Source organism: Humulus lupulus, chromosome 9 (genome assembly GCF_963169125.1).
Source record: "Humulus lupulus chromosome 9, drHumLupu1.1, whole genome shotgun sequence".
Taxonomy (NCBI): domain Eukaryota; kingdom Viridiplantae; phylum Streptophyta; class Magnoliopsida; order Rosales; family Cannabaceae; genus Humulus; species Humulus lupulus.
The window spans coordinates 147178590-147196213 of record NC_084801.1 but is presented as its reverse complement, the minus strand read 5'-3'; the positions used below and the strand labels follow the sequence as shown (position 1 = coordinate 147196213).

Here is a 17624-nt window from a genome sequence, read left to right as displayed (position 1 = left end):
CCGGCCAGCAGCGTAGTGGGAGAGAGCAGGTCCCGCATAGTAAGCCCTCTGAAAAATCGAAGAGTACGGTGTTCGATCGACTAGGGAAACATGCTTCCCGGAAGGATCTAAGGGACGTTGTCACGAACAAGAGGAGGATCATCCCGGTCGAAGGGCAATATCTAAACCGCCCTACCAGTCAAATAGAAATACTTGACGACAGTGCTCCAGATGGAAATGCCTGACCATGAGGTCAAAATCTTGGAGCCTCATCGATTGCTCCAGCCATCCAAGCCCAGCTTGACGCGTGAACAGCTGCAATGCAGGGTTTATCAAAACGACCTTTCGAAATGGATGCTATAGACCACAGGAGTGGCAATCCATTTTGTGCTCGAATTAGAGCAGCCCAGCCGTCGGCAAAATATAAAGCACCGGTGCTGCCGGTATATACAGAAAAGGAGGATCCCATCAAACATGTTGGGAAATTTGAGGACCATATGGAACTGCTCAGGGTAAGTGACGATTATTGGTGTAGAGTTTTCCCGACTACATTGTCAGATACTGCCCAGGAGTGGTATTGGATGTTTAAGTCGAATTCCATTACCTCTTGGGAAACATTCAGGAAGGAGTTTTGTAGAGAATTCAGTGCTACTCGGACTCCACCAGTTTATGCCAACCACTTGGCAGATATCAAACAAGGAAATGATGAATCTCTAAAGAATTATATACAGAGATTCATGAGAGAGGCTGTGACAGTCAGAATCTCGTGATCCGTAAGGGGAAAGACCGGGTAAAGTTATGCAATCCCACACCGCATGGGGATGGTTAAGTTTGATGATTCTAAGACTGTGTAGGTATAGGACTACACAGTTGAAGAGGGCTTAAATGGATTGATGGGTACTACCTATATCAACAAGAAGCATCTTCTTTTTGGTAGCCCATCACTTGAGAACTCCAAAGTTAAGCGTGCTTGACCTGAAGTAATCTCAAGATGGGTGACCTCCTGGGAAGTTTTCCCAGGAAGCGTGCGAGTGAGGACAAAGCACGCTAGAAAGACTCGTGTTGGTTTGTAGGGCCAATCGTCATTCCAGAAAGCAGCCATAGTGACATGGGGCATTACAAATGGTATCAGAGCCTTAACCCAGCCGAAAGTGTGGCTAACGGTGACGTCGGGCCCGTAAGAGGGGGTGATTGTGACAGTCAGAATCCCGTGATCCGTAAGGGGAAAGACCGGGTAAAGCTGTACAATCCCACACCGCCTGGGGATGGTTAAGTGTGATGATTCTAAGACTGTGTAGGTATGGGACTACACAGTTGAAGAGAACTTAAATGGATTGATGGGTACTACCTATATCAACAAGAATCATCTTCTTTTCGGTAGCCCATCAATTGAGAACTCCAAAGTTAAGCATGCTTGACCTGGAGTAATCTCAAGATGGGTGACCTCCTGGGAAGTTTTCCCAGGAAGTGTGCAAGTGAGGACAAAGCACGCTAAAAAGACTCGTGTTGTTTGTAGGGCCAATCGTCATTCCAGAAAGCAGCCATAGTGACATGGGGCATTACAGAGGCCAACAGAGCAACTACTATAGGAGACGAGGGGAAGATGGTTGCCATATCCTCTGGAATCACTTACCGGACCCATTTGTGAGACAGTATACATAGAAATCCAATTTCAACACTTCAAAAATTTATTGACCGAGCGAACAAGTATATGAAATTGGATGATGCAATCGAGAAAGAGGAGAATGGCATAAACAATCCGCGTGGATCGGCTGACCCTCCTAAGAATGGTGGAAATGATAATGGTGGAAAGAAATGTGGAAATGGGTCTGACCGCCATGAAGAAAATAAGGCTAAGTCGAGTTCAAATGAAAAGCCAACCAAGTATGAGCCTCAGTTCACTAATTACACCACTCTCTCGGTCAGCCGAATGGAAATATATCTTGCTAGTCATGAAGAGGTTCTCTACAAGAAACCTCCACCCATCAGGAAAGATATGAGTAAGGGAGACATGAATAATTTTTGTCATTTCCATGGAGATTATGGTCACGACACGAATGAATGCAATCACCTCAAGGATGAGATAGAATTTCTTCTCCGGTCAGGAAAGTTGAAAAAGTACTAGGCAGAGAAACCCCAAGGAGAAGGAGGTAGCAACAATCCTGGGTTCAAACGACAGAGATCTCCACCCTTACAACCGAGGCCTGTGAACTTTAGCTTAGACACTATATGTGGAGGTCCACGCTTGGCTGGGGATAGTAACAAAGAAAGGGAGAGGTATGTCCGAACACCTCGACATGAGCTGGAGTGCTAGGATGAGAATGGATGAACGGAGCTTGATCAGGAACCACTGGAATGGCGAGCGTCTATGGATATATTATCACTAAATACCGCTTTCAGAGTGGTAGCTTAATTTCAAGTTGTTTAACTTGTTATTTAAGTTTGGTTTATGAGCTGGTTATTTGCTAACCAGTCATTTATTTTTTGAACAATTTTTGTTGTTTAAGACTTGTTATTAGACATGTTTTGTCCTTTTTTTAATTTACGAGTAATAAAAGAGACTACACGCAGCGTGGTCGATTCTTGCTACAAATATGCATATGTGTTAATTTTTCGAACGATGTTCAACTGGTCGGTAAAATCGAATAGTGTTCAACTGCTCGAATATTTTCCATATATTCAATGTGTTTCACGAGTAATTAACTGCTCGAACAGATTCGGTCAAGTAGCAAGTGACCAAGGATCTTTCAACCCTCGATCACTTGGGGGCACATGGGGTATATTGATATATAATTTAACACGGGCAATAAGAGCACGAGTTAAGATATCTGTTTTTAGGCTGACTTGTAAATTTTCGAAGTCAAAAAAGGCCATTAAGGTAACTTGTTTGACAAAGCTTAAGTAACTTGGAATTTTTCAAAATTTTAAGTTAGAAGCAAATATTCATGTGACAATAAACATTATGCTCATAAAATGTTAGAGCAATAAGAGTGTGAGAAAGTATACTTAGTAGGGACTTATGAAATGTCTAGAATTTCTAAGTTAGAAAACTAAGTACTCATGCGAAAATATAAGGCATACATCAGAGCGACTTTACTATTCACAAAAAACTTATAATTTTTTAAGTCTAAAAATACTTAGAATGTTTCAAGTTAGCGAAGAAAAGTAAAGTATAAATGCCAACAGCTCGGCTGTACGAGAAAAATATCAAAGCTGCTAAGCAGCAATTGTCTTCACAAAAGTATAAGAAAAAAGAGTAAACTACTAGCTAGGTACAAAGTTTAGCTAGTCAGGTGCAAATTTTTCTTGGTCGAGAGGGCAGATACAACTTCCCTGGTCAGCTGAGCATGTATCACTGGTCGAGTAGGAAACTCTATTGTTGGATATGAAGTTCTCAGGTCGGCTAAGAGTGTATACTGGTCGAGTAAACTAGTCCCTGGCTGGTCAACACCATCGTCGATATCCAGGACCTCCTCTGGTCGAAGTGATAGAGTAGGAGAGGTAGGCACAGTGTCAGCTAGAAGAGTTGCCTCCTCTGCGGCCTTGGATTCGCATTTGGTGAGTTCATCAGCCTTGGCTTCTTCAGAGATAAATTCGAGGTTGAGAGGCTTGTTTAACTTCCCAATCTAATAGAAGCAGTTGAAGCAAATTTCTTCATAACAAGCCACATCAATTTCCTTCTCCTATTTCAAATCTTCATTCTCTTGAGTCTTCTTCTTCAACTGGTCAGTCAATGTCTTATTGGCCTGGACTTGCTTGTTTTCTCATCAACCAACTCCTTCAACGATCTATCTCGGTCAGCAATTGTTTTCTCAGCCTGCTCAGTTTTTTCTTGGGGATCTTTCTCAGACTTAGTCAGACTTTCAATCTTCGATTAGACTTCTTCACCCTCATCGGTTGGTGTTGGTGTTGTTGTTTAAGGAACTGATCTTTGTGAAGAAAACACAAAGCTGGCCGCGGAAGGATTTTCTTGAGACAACGGAGACGGTCTTCAGGAGTTCGTTTGCTGGGAGATTTGGAAGAAGAATCACGGCTCAAAAAGGTGTCTCTTGAAGTGGGAACTGAGGAATCAGAGTCAAACCAAACATAGAGTGAATGAAAAACAAAAACAAATATATATATATACAGTGCCTTGTGAAAATAATTTCTTTGAGAAGAGAAATCAATTTTCCCCAGATAAAGACATTTATTCTTTTGGGAAATAATGGTAATTTTGAGAGATTCACACAAGGTGTTTTAAGTGTCGAACGGTGTTTAGAGGGATAAGGTTTAAGCTATGCCGTGTGCTTAAGTGGCTATGTCATGTGCCCAAGGGGTTGTGTCGTGTGTCCGAGCGGCTGTGCCGCATGCCCGAGTGGATGTCCCATGTGCCCGAGCGGCTTGTGAGGTATGCAGAAGGGGGTGCATATCCGAGGAGCTCCGTGTGTCCAAGCGGATTGAGGGGCACGCCGAGGGGGGTGCACATCTGAGGAGCTCCGTGTGTCCGAGCAGATCGAGGGGCACGTCGAGGGGGTGTGCATCTGAGGAGCTTCATGTGTTCAAGGATCCAGGCACGCCGAGGGAGGTGTGCATCCGAGGAGCTCCATGTCCAAGCGGCTAAAGGAGGACATCGCGAGGCTGCTGTTCGAGAAGCCGCGTGCCGATGAGCCGAGCATGCCGAGGGGCTGCTGTCCAAAGAGCTTGCATGCCCCGAGCGGATGGGAGCATTCCTGAGGAGTTGGGCATGTCCGAGGCTGCGCGTCCGAGAGGCTGGGCATATTTGAGGAGTGGTGTCCGAGGAGCAAGGCATGCGTCCGAGCAGCAGAAAACAAAGCACCCAAGGGCCAGCAGTTAAGAAATTATTTGGGTCCCGAAGACCAAATAGGCATTTCCAATCGGCTAAGCAAGCACAAGTTTACTCAAAAACGTGGAGCACAAACATGTTTTCCTATTTATGGAGTACAACAACAAGATCAAAGAGGGAACTTCAAGGGGTTCAAAAAGTTTTAAGAAAACTTCAAAGTTCATATAAACCCATGAACCCAAAAGTGGGATGGAAGATGGGAAACTGATAACTACCGTTTTCATGGACTGAAAAGTTCAATCGTGGGTTTACTTGAAAAGTCGGGAGAATATAGAAGGTCATTTTTGGAATTTTAAAACACAATAATTATTAAATTTACTGCGGATCATTGCAAGGAGTTAGAATAAAAGTTTATCATGTGAGAAAATCATATAATAAACTTGGGGGGCAAATGTTATCCCCAAAATTTTGTTCAATGACGTGGTAATCGGATGGACAAGTGGCAGGGCATGGTCAATAAATGACACATTAATAGTCAATAAATGTGTTATTTAAAGAGGTGAAAAGGTTGACAATTGACCTGAGGAGTTGTAATATTACTGGTCAGGAATAAGTTTAGCCGACCAGTGGTGTGCCATGCCCGACCAGTGGTGTGATTTTCCATGCCCGACCAGTGGTGTGATTTGCCATGCCCGACCGGTGGTGTGCTATGCCCGACCAGTGGTATGCTTTGGCCGATCGGTGAGTTGTCTTGGTCGACCAGTCACTTCGGGGATGGATTTGGTCGGTCAATGGATCAGAATCTCAGAATTACCGTCTAGTGACTTTTCAGTAAAGCCTCAGTAACAACTTCAACCCAAATCATTCGCAACTACCGCGAGAATGTCTTAGATATCCCGGAATAATAGCTATATTGTTGTAATTTGAATTTATTTTTATTTTATTAATTAAAGTTGGTTGAAACAACCAATGACCCCGTCAAAACGGGATGTTTCTCATGTACGATCCATGAGTCTATAAATAAATGGCTCATGGCATCATTTGGGAGGATCTGATCTTTTTTAGACTTGGAGACTCTCTAATTTTGAGACTTTGAGACTGTTACTTGGGGCATTTTCTGAGAGAGCTTAGAGAGAGAAAGCTTGTATTCTCTAGAGAGAGAAAATCTGTATTTTTCTACTTACACTTAAGAAACTCAGTTGGCTCAGGTTCATCTGATCTTAAGTGTAGGATATATATATCACAACTCCAAGTGGATTAGACTATTACCAACAAATTGGGGCTGAACCACTATAAAATTACTTGTGTTATTTATTTTCTATTCAAGGTTTATTGTCCTTTTTGGGCTAAAATCGTGGTCAGCAGTATATATTTTATATCCTTGACTCAAATTTAATCAATAAAATTTTATTAATACAACCAAACTGTCATCAGTTATATGTAATTAAGTAATTAAATTTGAATTATAAATCTATATAATTACGGACAATTTAGTCATATTGATCAAATTTGAGTCCAAATTACTAAATATGTACAATTTTAAATTATATGATATCAAATCAACATTATTGAAAATACAAAGTAACAAGTACATATTTCGATAAAATACAAAGTATCAAACGAGTATTTACCCTTAATATTTTCTCTAACTACCATTTATTTGAAAAACTTTTTTTTATAAAAAAAATTAATAAATAATCACATTCATTTTTCATTTCAACGAATTTTTTTCTTCTTTTTGTCAAAGTAAAGCCAAGAAAACAAGGGAATTAAATTTTGTTTTCTACTTTGTTTTTTTTTAAATGAATATCTTATTTATTAAGTTTTAAACTAAAAATATTTTTTTCCCTTAAGAGACCATGTCAATTCCAATCAAAGGGATTTCAATTTCTCTTTCTGCATTTGGAGATAAAAGATGAACTTATTGACACTAAAAATTAAAGGAGACTTAAACTACATAACAATTTCGTGAATTAGATGAAATAAACTTCTCAAGTAATTCAAGGACCTTAAATCCCATCAGACCCTCAACTAAAATACCCAAAATATAACTTCTATTTTTTTTTTTTTTTTTGGTAAATCACATAAAATATAATTGCGTAATATTCAATGCCTCAACACAACCAAGTGAAGCAGCAACATAAGTTCATGGAATCATTTCTACCGAACTTGATAAATTTATGCACCACAACACAACAAAATCTATAATCACCTAACATTGAAATGTAAAACAAGGCTTCATTACAACTGTATAGTTTAAAAATTGAAGGGATAAATAAGCATAGAGCAAGGTACAAATCGATACAATCTCATCATTCATAATCATCTACCTAAATACACAAGCTTTGACACTTTTGGCCAAATAGTTCCAGCATACGGTTAGACCTGAAAGTCAATTGCTAAAAATATAGAGCTCTTTAGAGGGGTTCAATCAAAAAACTAATTACATTACTTAACGTTTAAAAGATTGATCTAAGATTAGAGTCGAGTGAACGGTCCAGAATTAGACAAAGAGCGAAGCAAAGTCGAGTCATGTCGACTAAGGAAGGAGGAAGAAACCTTGTGTTTGATCTTTAAGGGCATTTTCTTTGAATGTAAGAAGCTCCATGCTCTTCATACCTGTTTAAAGTACATGCAAATCAAATTTATCAATAGAGGAACTTCAAAATTATTTGATGAACTTTCAATTTAATAATATCAGCATTGATCGAAAAGTCAAAATATCTAGCCTCGCCTCTCAGTGTTCAGTGGTACAAAATGAAGTTGTGAAACTTACTCGGATTTGGAGAACCACATTTGCTGAAACGAGCCAAGAGAAGCCAATATACTCCCTCCTATCCACACACTGGAAAAGAACAAAAGACATTGACATTTTAGAAGAAAAATTGCACAAGTGTGCTACAAGCAAAATTGCATGAAAGTATGCCATTTGCAAGATTTTTTTTTCTTTCACAATTATGTTAATAATAATAATAATTTCAAAGGCAAGACATAAAGTAGAAGTATATAGTTCTTAAAACTTGAAAAGAAACAAAGCATACCTAAATCGCCTTTCGGTTGCATTTCCACTTGCCAAAACTTTGACTCTAGCAGCTTGAGGAGATTCCTAAATATAAAAGAATATGACACATTAGTATTCGTAGTTGAGAATAGAGCATTTTTCTTTCATTACAAAGCAGTTCCAGTATTTAATATAAGCATACCATTATTTTGAATAAAGCAATCTGGCAATAACAGAGATCTCACATAGGTGGAATCTAACGTACTAGAGGTATACAACTTAGCCAAAAATGTAAGATCATAAAGTTATGATTCATATTAAGCTGGTAATTTTCATATCTTACTATGAGATTATACAAAACAAAAAAAATATTTAGATCACTAAAGATCCAAATACAATTGTGTGTGTGTGTGGGGGGGTGGGGGGGTGGGGGGGTGGGGGGGGGGGGGGGGGGGGGGGGGGGGGGGGGGGGTGGTTCTGATAGTGCTTCATTCAGTAGAAATACCTCAAGCAGATCTTTCTCCAGGCGTTCTTTCAACTGTTGCATTGATGCTGTGCCACCAGCAAGCTGTAGAGCATAGAAAACAGCAAATCAAATTTGTTTAACAAATATATTAAAAGGCAATCATAACCCATATAACTTCCAACAAGGTAATGAACTAGAATTATTAGTAACTTCGATGCATTTGTTAAGTTTCCATGTCATCTTCCTACGATTATAAATTACCAATTAAGGCCAAATCTGAGTGTGACATTGCCGATTACAAAAAAGCAAAGTGATGAGTCAGGGGGTACAATTTTACAATTTACCCCCCAAAAAAACCACTTCATATCATCCACCATGAGGTAGATCAAGCTAATGGTTTGATTACATGAAGTTTGAAGATGTAATTTCTTATAAGGCGGCTTATAGAGGGTTCAGCAAGAAGACCGAATATCAAGAATATATATGTATATTCTATCAGTCAACTATAGATTTATTTATTCAGTTAAAGCATTTATAATGCCAAAGGGAAAGAAAATAAAATGACACTTTACCAGTATGCTACTGAATAGCTCTCTACGAATGTCTACATCACACTTGTTAATACTTTCTATGACCTGAAAGAAGAAAAAAAATTACCATGAGATCTTTTTCCTAAGAAAAGGTAATTTTAGAAATAAAATAGATACAGCCAGGGAATTTACCATTTGAGGCAATGCGCGAACAGAAGGAGCAATTTCTGCAAAACTCTCCATACCAGGAATTGTCTGGATATAAATTAAAAATAAGGCTTCAGTATAATCCAAAAAAAAAAGAATATGAAAAGCTAGCTGGCATTCAGTACATTAAAGGCAACCTGAACCAGGGATGGATTAAATAGTATATCAGGTATCTTGAACCTATCAGCTCCGATTTCAATCGTCCTACATAATGCATAAACAATAATGTGATTTTGACACACAACATAACAGTAGTTGATATGATATCAAATGCACAAATTCAAACATGCAAAATAATAATAATAACAGCGACAACAAGAAACTAACCAGACCAATAAAGAAAAGAGGGTAAATAATACTCACTGGCCATCAGGAAGTTCATAAGGAGTCATTGGAATATTTGAATATGCACTTTCTGTGGCATCAGAAAAATCAATATCAGTATATGATTAACATTTTCTTAAGCCTCAAATGAATATATTTCATACATGGAAAATGTAAAAAAGATTAGCAAGGGATATGCATGCAACTGTAAAAAAATGTTCAAACAAAGAAAACTAGAATAATTGAAATACAGCCCAGACCAACAAGCCCCACCCCAAAGGAAAAAAAATACACTCATACAGTATCTACAATCTACTAAAGAAGCATAGAAAATATTGGGAGAAGAGCTTTACTTCTATCAAATTACTTTTCATATATTCATTTATATATATACATATATATTATTATATATTTTAAAATACTAGCTCCGTTCTATTCATTTCTTTTTGTCATCACATAACTATATCTAATAAACAAGTCCCAAACAAGAACAATCTCTATTTACTTCTGACATATTGTTATTGGTGAATAATAAGCCTTCAGTTGGATTTAAGTTTGTCAACAAGATTGAGTTCGGGCTGTTTTGGGTATTTTGGTGCAAATTGAGGCTTAGGTCTAATGTGTACAGTGAGTTTAACTTGAAGATCATAAGCTGTACAGTAGTATTAAAACTAATTAATTTTCATATTGATATTTATTTTTGTTAATATTCTTGTCCAATCAGTTCATTCCCTATGACTAGTGTGTATACATAATTATATGATATTAAAATCAGAATTATATTAAAGGAAATTGCCAATATAGATGAAGCAGAAAGGAGGGGAACAGTACAAACCATCATATGGAGTATCAGGGGCTCGACACACACACTCCTTGATGTCACTAGCAATCACCCTCTGTCAAAAGAGAATACTCAGGGAAAACCAAAAAAAATAAAGAAAGAAAAAAAGAGCAGTAAAACAACGTAGTAAGAAGTATTACGATCAACCACAGACCTGGGAATAAAGCCTGTAGCTTTCTGTTGTATTTGGTACATCAAGGTCAACAATCTGTAACATTTGGATACACAAAAATCAAATTCAAAGCGCAATCAAGTAACACTTTTTGCACCTAATAAGCAGACATTGTGAATGGTAGGAAAATGAAAAAAGGAAAAATATTAATCAATGCCACACTACAAGTTCAGACTGAAAGCAAGTTCTTTTCTTGAATGCATTGAGGATGATAGTTTGACATAAATAGAACTGACATAGTGCGAGCATAGAGGAAAATTATCAAATATAACCCAGAAAGAAATTTCTAGAGAAATGTTAATTTATATTACAGCACCATCCAAAATGTTGAGCAAATGGGGTATATTTTTTAAGAATGCTCCTCATGTAATATTTACTTGTCCTCTTTTATAAGACATGCATGAGACGAAAAAAGTAAGAGCATTTCCAATAGAGTGCCAAATTGGTGATGCATTACTAAAATATAGCTCACTTTACAAAAAACTTGCTCTAATGGGGTGCCAAAAGTTGTGTCAATTTGGCACATACTAAAAGTTTGGCCAAATTTGACACACAATATAACATGGTGCATATTTTGCATCACCATAAATGCTACACTTTTTTATTTATTTTTCTGTCATTTTTATTATTTTTATCTATTTGCATTAAATACTCTACTTTTTACCTTATTATTTTATTATTATCTTATACTATTAACAATAAAATATAAATAAAAATGATTTCTTTTTTGTATATTTTCAATAAATATCAAATTAGCATTAATGAAATATTAAATTTTACAACAGTTTTCACAATTGTGCATTGGAGCATAATGTTAAAAATTGTGTTAAATATGTAATAAATTGACTTTTTGTGCCAAATATAGCACACTATTTACATCTCCCATTAGAAATTGTCTAAATGAATATTGAAAGAGACACAAAACCAAATTCTAACACTGTATGATCGATAAGAGATAAAAGAGATTAACAATGCATAATCTGAGGACAAATGCTAATTCTTTTTTAATAATATAAAAGGGGTACCTGAAACTCTCCAGGTCGTGTTTCCTTTCTCTTGAATGAATATCTAGGTTTAATCTACAAGAAACAGATAAAAAAATATGTAAATGCCCATTTAGAGAAACAACAGATTTCCCATGGAAAATGTTCAGGTAATAACTTACCGATATACCTTTGCTCTCCAAACTTTTCACCAAGCAATCGGTAAGAAATTCTCCACCAATAGGAGAAGATAACACAGCCTGGTGTTAAAACAAGGAGAGAACCATAAATTCAGAAAACAAAAAAAATGCATAAATCGTTGGGAAGCATCAGTGTCAATATATAACTAATTTATTCATTTAAAGGAACCCCATGTAGTACACCTCCAGCATAAGTTTAAAGTCATCAACATTTTTATAGAGGAAATACCATACACACACACAACATAGGTAGGAGAAAAATACCTTTTGAAGAACATAACCATCATGAACTGGAGCAACTGTAGTTGATCCTCCACCACTAGAAGAAATTGTATAGTGGATGATACAAAATATTAGGATTGCAGCCTTTAAGAAAATGCTGGTCAAAATCATTTAACATCCTACCTATCAACAACTAATGAAGTAGCACGTCCTGATGCAAAGGATGTCAAAACCTAGAGCACAAAAAATTCCAATTAGTGGCCATAAACCTAGTTCCAAAGAATGAAAAGGCATTGGTTCAAAGAAACCCAAGTACTTTAAATTGGAGACAAGGGATGGCTGGAGTAAAGACATACAGCATTCTTCGCCAAAAACAAGGCAGGAACTTTGTACTTTTCAAACATTAGCTCTGCTGTCCTGTCAAATACACAACATATACCTTAACATAGAAACTAAATAATCTAATAAGTCACTGCAGGCCCAATACCGTATCCCATGTCACATTCATGATTCAGGCCCGAGGAATAAATTTAAAAATAAATAAATAAAATATTCTCATCAGCTCAAAGTTAGAAGGCTTTTCTTCCAAGCTGAGCTCAACCAAGACTGTTTGACATTCCTGGTAAAAAAGGGAAGAAAGACATCAGCTAAGAAAATTTAAACAGTGCCTAATCACCTTTCTCTTTGTAGTTGAGTGTTTGATGATGGTTCTGCAAGCAGCATTGGGTGCTCTTTCGGATCAATCAGTAGACACTCCCTAGAAAGAAAAGCAACCACATAGAGACAATAATTATTACAAGGATAAGTTAATCACAAAACTAAAAATTTCTATATGTAAGATCAACTCCAGGAAAATTAATGGCGCCTTGCTATGCCTATACTAGTATCCTAATTAAGAGAAAAACTATGACACTAAAACACGTAGAAGTAGAACATACATGCAAAAAACTTGAATATCAATTCCTAGAAAAGAAGGCCTTTATTATGTTGGTTTTCCAAGATGTACAATCTCATCTAACTTAAACTCATCTCTGAAACAATAAATAATAAAGAAGGGGAGGGGGGATAACACCATAGTAAACATAAACTAAAACTCAGTCCTTACCTAAAAGCATGGTCCCATATGCTGTCAACTAGATCCCAGTCAGTAACAATTCCATCCTTTGTAGGTGACAACACCTGTCATAGCAGAAAAGTTGATAAAGATCCCATAACAAGTAACAATCTCAAAACACAGTATCCTTCAGTAGGGAGAGAGAGAGAGAGAGAAGAAGAAGAATACAAACTGACCTCCATATTGTCCCGGCGAAATCCTAAAGCTTGAGATCCTACATATAATTTCCGCTTTGTCTTGGCTTTGTCAGAATTTGCATTGTTTTTAGGTTCTACAGCAGATCCAGAGTTCATTTCAGCGTTTGCAGAGTCATCAACGTCCACTTGATCAATTGATCCAACAACCTTAACAAATTTAAAGAAAACATGGATCCATTTTAATATTTTATCCTAAAACATCCTCTAAATATGAAACAAAACATGAAACTTGTATTATTATATAGTAATACACAGCTTCGCTTCATTTTGTTTACGCCTAATGCAGCAACTAGGTTTCCATGGCCATTTTGTTCTAACATCTATGGTAAACTACACCTAAATGTCTCAGCTGCCCCATAAAAATAGCATAACATACTCAGGAAAGAGTATCAGAAGTCAACATTGTGAATGAATTCTAGTAATAATGCTAACTATGTTTCTACTAAGCTGAAGAAATTGGAAGTCACATTAGCTAATAAAGGGTCAACAATTTAACTGATAAGAAGTGTAAGAACAACACTTACAGATGGAAAAACGGCCTTGGGTGCATCTTCACCAGCATAACCAGCTTTGCAAGTGTGAGAACCCAAATCAATTACAATAGCCGATACCTCATCTGCAACCCCAAAAAAGCACCACATATAATATTAAAGCAGCAAATTTTGAAAATAAATTGAAAAACCTTAAACTGGGTGTTAGTGTACTCACCTCCTCCGTACATGGCTGCAGAGAATACTGAAAATGAAACCAACAAAAAAAATATATTAAAATTTGCAGAGAAAAAATTCGAGCATTGAAGAGAAAACGTTTACCAAATACTTAATAACTTAATTTCTTACAATAACAAAAGAAAAGAAACAAACTTTTTTTTTTCCAAACGACCACGAATTTAATAATTGAAGCCCGCAAAAGCTATAAAATATAATTTGAAAAACCCTAATAATCAAAAGAAGAAAAGAAGCGAGAACGAAGAGGTGAATGAGAATTTTGTGAGAAATGAGAAAGAAAGGGCTTACATAAGCGAGCAAGAATGAGAGTGTGGTGTTGAGTGTTTTAGTTCTTGACGAAACTCAAATTCGGGGAAATTGCATAAAATCGAACATAGAATAGAAGAGAGAGGGAAAAGCAAAGAGGGTATTTGGTTTTGAGCCCACTTCTACTCACGTGCATAGCAAGTGAGGGTTTAAGCTTTAATTTTTTTTTTCTTTGAATAATAATAATTTTTTCTGGCCTAATAATTTTTTCATGTCATTTACTAAAATGATTTCTTTTTAATAACTTTTACAAATTAACTGATTGTTCGAAAATAGTTGATACCTTATCAAAAGTGTTGCAAGGATTATCAAAAGAATATCATTTTATAAAATTACCATAAAAGTATAGTCTTAAATATTATACTTAAGTTACTTAATTATTTTTTTGAGTAGAAATTAACAAACAATCTAAAATGTTACACTTAAATCACTAAATATTTTCTTTAGCGTCAAAAGTCACATTTTATATCAACTTGGTGTGGTGAAAGTTAGTAACAACCATACTAAATTTGTGTAAAATGTAATTTTTATCACAAAAAAAAATAAAAAATACTAAGTGACTTAAGTGCAACATTTTCATACTAATTTCTGACATTCATCGCAAATAAAAAAAATAATGACTTACGTGCTACCTTTCAAACTACTTCATGACTTTTTATACATATATCCTTTTGTAAAATAAGGTCAAGTAAATTCTTTTATTATCGTATAAAAAAATATGAAAAATCTTTTATTTATCCTACCACAAACAAATTTTACATAAAAATTATTAGGGTCCCTGGGTAAAATGACCTATTTTTTTAAGTCATTTTGCACTCTGACTTAGTTTTGATATTTTTTTGCAAAATAGTCTCCGACACTACAGACAGATGGTCGAAATTTTTCAGATAGCTGGTCAAAATTTTAGACAAATGTTATTTTGCAAAAAAAATATCAAAACTAGGCCATAGTGCAAAATAACTTAAAAAAATATTATTTTCACCAATTACTCATATATTTTATATACTTACAATTACCATTCTCGTTGACTTTTTATTAAAATATTATTTTAAAAAATAATAATATATAAGCTCAAACTTGAGAGACCTTCTATGTGAGAAGAGGTGTAATACCATTAGCAAGATGCACATTTTCTATCTATGAATGTTAAACGGGTGATGTTGGGAATTTATGACTTTACATTTTCTAAACCAACAATGAATAATGAGAATAATTCAATATTACAAACCCTAAATATTAATCAATAACCACAAGGTATGAATGCAAATCTTGATATTTAAAGATTAAATGATTTTAACATAGATCTAGAATCATTTAATCATCAAAACTAACAATAATGAACACATTGAAAAGGTAAAGCACAATGGAAGAACACAATTACAATTGGTTTAGAGAGAAACAACATTTGCTTTGAGCACTTAAATCTTCAATTTTGGAAACATCTAAGGCTTATACACGAATTAGTATCGATGTCCAAAATCTTTATTCCAAGCCTTCCCATTGTTGCTTGAAGTTTCACCAAGATATAATGAGATTTAGAATTGAACAAGCCTTTCAAACTCACCAATTCAAGCAATACTTGGTGAGTTTCTTGGATAAAACTTATGATCTTTGAGAGCTAGAGAGAGAGTTGAAAAATGTGATCAAGGCTTTACAACTTTAATAACCCTTACTTATAGTATAGGTACCGTCATTAAGTCCAACCAATAGAATTAAAGCTTTTAAACACATCATTTGGAGTTAATTCGCGCAATCGTACGGTCCCGTACGGACTGCCTAGGCGATGATGCGTCATGTAACGTCTCAAATTACCTAATAAGGCTTAGGGCCTTGATTATGGGGCCAGGATGACAAATTATGGAGAATTATTTGAGTATATTGATTTAATTATGAAATGTATTTATGTGATTGTTGACGCGGTTCTTCGGCAACAGGTAATTAAGAGAAGAAGAGAAATAGATTAGTACTTAAAAGTAGAACCGCCGCAGATATGAAATCTTTGTGAGAAGAACTAGGTGACCCTAAACACGTTTTTTAAGTGGTTCGAAGGTTAAAATCCTTCTACTCCACTAGTCAATATTATTGATCTTTTCTGGGTAATTGGTTTACAAAATATATAGTTCTTACAAGACTATTTTTTCCAACCCCTATCAATTCCCAGGGTCTCCATATTTATAGGAGAAGGCACCTGGAAATTGGTAGGGAGGTCATCCCGTGACCTTACCATTTGTCATATCAAGTCTGTGATATTCATGATTACTTCCTAAACCTGACACACCAGTGTGGTCTAATCAGTATGGAAGGAGATAATGGGCCGCACGGCCCAACCCATCCGTGGGTGTCTGAATACGCACGTTCCTGCGGCGTGTCCGAGAAGTCAGGGGGATATCGGACACGTGATGGCAGGATTATGCACGTTTATCTTGCGTGTTGACCTCCCATAGGGTCAGAGCTTCCTGAGAAGCTCGCTACCGGAGCAATCCATAACCCGAGCTGATCCTTCAGTGGTCGTCGGATGTTGTTCCCAGCTCCTGGAACAACAAGAAGGAGCAGGAAACTCCATCCCCTCGAGCTAGAAAGGGCCCGTCCTGAAGATAAAGCCTCTGTCCTGTGGGAGCCTCGGGCTAAATCATGTTTAGTCCGAGGATCGTCCTGCTAAATAGCCCGTGGGAAATCCAGGGCGTACATCTGCCCCCCAAGCTCCTGCTCGTGGTCCATGACGTCAGACATGGGAGACCACAGTTGGAGCTTTTAGACTTCTCCCACAACCCTTCGCATTCCATGCTTTTCGCATGCGTCTGATACGTGGAACGCCGCGGGTGGCGACGGTACATTCTACGAGAACCGCATTAAATGGCCTAGCCTACTGTCCAGCCGTCGTTTCACATTTCGAGTGGAGGGTCTCCCAGGAGCCTTTTACACGTGATCCCCCCTTGTATAAAAAGGGGGTGGTCATCCCACGCACGGACCACCTTACCATTCAGAACCTCTCAAATTTCCTTCTTTTCTCTCTGACCTTCCGAAGAGCAAAACCCTCATTTCCATTGCTCTCATCTTCTCCGTTCACGAAGCTTAAGCGTGCGAGTTCCTTCAAGGCCTTGGAGACTACTGTGCCAACGAAGCCCCTACCCGCGCAGCAACCTCGCTCACCATCCAACCCTATACTGTAAGTCTTCTGTCCCCATTTATTTTTGAAAGCATGCCACTGTAGCATAGGTAAAAAAATTTACTGTAGCCACATGCAGAGGTTTTCTGGGTCGCGCGGATATGGAGGGTGATGGCCCTTCTTTGATTAGGGCACATTTGCCATGGGACATCGCCTTAGAACATGGGTTCCATGATTCTTTCTTAGGAACAATTTCTGGTAGGATCCGTAGGAACTTTGGGTGCAAAAACCGGGTAGCTTAGGGAATACGCCTTAAAAGCGGTTTTGCCACGCCTTGCCTGTTGAAACTTTCCCCCCAAGGCAAAATTTTTTTTTTTTTTTTTACTCTGAGCCATCTGACACACGAATTCCGAGTAATCTGGGATCTGTTGAGGGCATAGGCGCGTGTTCCTTGGAACGCGTGGC

At 37.2% G+C, this 17624-nt stretch overlaps 1 protein-coding gene across 3 annotated transcripts; it reads right to left on the bottom strand.

Annotated features, from left to right (window-relative positions):
* Positions 1–6955: 6955 nt before the first annotated feature.
* LOC133800541 (actin-related protein 4) lies at positions 6956–14167 on the bottom strand. 3 transcript variants are annotated; one of them, XM_062238537.1, is made up of 21 exons: positions 14036–14167; positions 13728–13754; positions 13544–13635; positions 12999–13166; positions 12814–12887; positions 12385–12465; positions 12065–12125; positions 11892–11941; positions 11751–11805; positions 11469–11546; positions 11329–11382; positions 10286–10339; positions 10126–10186; positions 9330–9381; positions 9104–9170; positions 8952–9014; positions 8802–8864; positions 8269–8331; positions 7804–7868; positions 7539–7607; positions 6956–7381 (listed from the first exon to the last, which is right to left on the bottom strand). In XM_062238537.1, exons 2-21 carry the CDS (start codon positions 13738–13740, stop codon positions 7336–7338), a joined length of 1329 nt encoding a protein of 442 aa, XP_062094521.1. In that variant the 5' UTR covers positions 13741–13754; positions 14036–14167; the 3' UTR covers positions 6956–7335. The 3 variants fall into 3 exon arrangements, with proteins under 3 accessions (XP_062094521.1, XP_062094523.1, XP_062094522.1); XM_062238539.1 differs by lacking the exon at positions 14036–14167 and adding an exon at positions 13883–14006; XM_062238538.1 differs by lacking the exon at positions 14036–14167 and adding an exon at positions 13859–13993.
* Between the last annotated feature and the right edge of the window lie 3457 nt (positions 14168–17624).

Coding starts and splice junctions, on each gene's coding strand:
- LOC133800541 (XM_062238537.1), bottom strand. Junction 10,187..10,285: donor GCTACAGGCTTTATTCCCAG/GTCTGTGGTTGA, acceptor CTCTTTTGACAG/AGGGTGATTGCTAGTGACAT. Junction 8,865..8,951: donor TTCGCGCATTGCCTCAAATG/GTAAATTCCCTG, acceptor TTCTTCTTTCAG/GTCATAGAAAGTATTAACAA.